A 2,330-nucleotide genomic window follows, 5' to 3' on the forward strand; every position below is an offset into this window, starting at 1 on the left:
CCCGCGACGGGAGAGGCCACAACAGAGGGAGGCCCGCATACCACAAAAAAAAACAAAAAAAAACCAAAAACAAACAAAAAAAAATCTCCCTAATGAGTTGAATGTGCAGCCAGGATTGAGAACCACTGGATTAAGCTACTAGGTCTATGTAGAAGTAAAAAATTTAAAAAGGGAAAATTGTACTGGAAGACATGGTTTTATTTGTTGTTGTGTTTAAAACTGTTGGAAAGATTTGGAACTAATTTATTTTTGTTTTCATCCCAGGGTCTCTATGGCAGCGTTATAGTGGCAGGAGGAAACACATTAATTCAGAGCTTTACTGACAGGTTGAATAGAGAACTCTCTCAGAAAACACCCCCGGTAAGTTTTGTTTGTTCTTTAGTGGTATTTTTCAGTCATATGTATCCTCACTGCTGGTGGAACTTTATATAGATAGTTTGTTTTTCAGTAGGTTGATGGTATTTTGTGTCTGCCTGGTATGGTATTACTTAAAGTTAATACCCCTTATTAATCAAATTTTTCTAGATGACATCTGTTAGTTACTCTTGTACTGTTAGAATCTCACTTTATTCATTGATTCCATACTTAAGTACCTATAGTCTGCTAGGCACTAAGGATAGAAAATATAGTCCCTTCCCACCAAGGGCTTAGTCAGTTAGGAGGAGTAGACATGCAGAAAATAAAAACTGTAATGTGCTAAGTGGTTCAGTATGTCATCGACCAGGCACTCTTAAGAACATTGAGGGGAAAGCACTTAACTCCCTAGGAGTGTCAGAGGAAAGCCTCATGAAGAAGCTGTTTGAATGAATAGGAGTCCAGCTAGTTGGCAGTTTATGAAAGGACATCTAGGTAGAGGGAATACCATGTGCAGAATATGAAGGGAAGATGGCATATTCCAATATTTTGAAGTAGTTGGCTTATAGTCTGTGTAGAAGCTGGGAGAGCTATATGGCTGGAAAGATGAGCACGATGGTGTATTATGTCCTAGGGCTGCCATAACAAAGTACCACAAACTGGATGGCTTAAAACAACAGAAATTTATTACCTCTCAGTTCTGGAAGCTAGAAGTCTGAAATCAACATGTTATTAGGGCCATGCTCTCTGAAACGTACAGAAGAGAATTTTTCCTTCCCTCTTTCTAGCATCTCATGATTTGCCAGCAATCCTTGGCATTTCTTGGATTGCAGTTATAGCACTTCAGTGTCTATCTCTGTCATCATATGGCATTCTCCCCTTGTGGGTCTGTCCTCTTAAATGAACTCTAGTTGTAATGGATTAAGGGTCCGCCCTACTTCTGCAGAGACTCTATTTCTAAATTAGGTCACATTCACAGGGACCAGGGATTATCAACATACCTCTTTGGAGGATACAGTTCAACCCACAGAGATAGGTACCAGGTCATGTCACTTATTAATAGCAAACTTACAAGATAAAATTTGGCAGAGAACTGAAGAACTTTTATGTTTTAAAAACATCCCTTGGTGCACTGTGATAACTTTCAAAATGATAGAAGAACCTGGTTTAGGGAGAAGGTAGTTTACGTGGTACATTAGTAACAGAGTAGTAGTCATAGTCTTTAGATTTTTAAACTTCCATCAAGTAGTTTTTTGTAAGGTATTCTGCAATAAATATTACATTTTAAAAAACTTTATTAGAGATTACATAGGCCCTAACAGAATCTATAGAATTTGTGTACTTGATAGCCTTTGGTTTCTCATATAAAGGACTGTTTTACATATGCCACATTTTTATATTTGTTATGTAAGTATTGATATAGGCACAAGATTGATACCTCCTTACATTCTTGGAGATATAGACTGATCTGGCATTTACCTTAATTATAGTATTAATCATTAGATTTCATAAAAGTCCCAAATAATGAATATAGACTTGGGCTGTCCAAGGTCTGATCAAGACCAGTTAGATACTATCCTTGTCCTTTAGGAGGCAATTAAAATTTAATGAAATCCATTGTAATAGATATCAACCAGTTCCTCACCTACAAAACCCTGTATTCATCCCTCCTGCTCTCAGCACCCCTCCCTCCCATTCCACATACTCCACCCCTGATACTTACACAGTTATTTCACTGTGAAAAAGACTCAAACTGTATGTTCATATATAGAATAATTGGTAAGTATCAACAATTTGAGAACTATCCGCAGAAACAAATTCCTAGGTAGGGGGAAAATCTCTCCGTACAGGAAGTGAGATAGGGATAGTGCTGAGCCATAAAACCATGTTTATTTTTTTTGTTTTTAACATCTTTACTGGAATATAATTGCTTTACAATGGTGTGTTAGTTTCTGCTTTATAACAAAGTGAATCAG

At 37.1% G+C, this 2,330-nt stretch overlaps 1 protein-coding gene across 1 annotated transcript in view; it reads left to right on the plus strand.

Moving 5' to 3' along the window:
• The window catches only part of ACTL6A (actin like 6A), a 32,558-nt gene that overhangs the window by 22,656 nt on the left and 7,572 nt on the right, over positions 1-2,330 (plus strand). Inside the window, exon 12 of the mRNA XM_007106122.2 lies at positions 265-360. Coding sequence (XP_007106184.1) covers positions 265-360 — 96 coding nt within the window. The remainder of the gene's footprint in view (positions 1-264; positions 361-2,330) is intronic.

Source organism: Physeter macrocephalus, chromosome 1, assembly GCF_002837175.3.
Source record: "Physeter macrocephalus isolate SW-GA chromosome 1, ASM283717v5, whole genome shotgun sequence".
Taxonomy (NCBI): Eukaryota; Metazoa; Chordata; class Mammalia; order Artiodactyla; family Physeteridae; genus Physeter; species Physeter macrocephalus.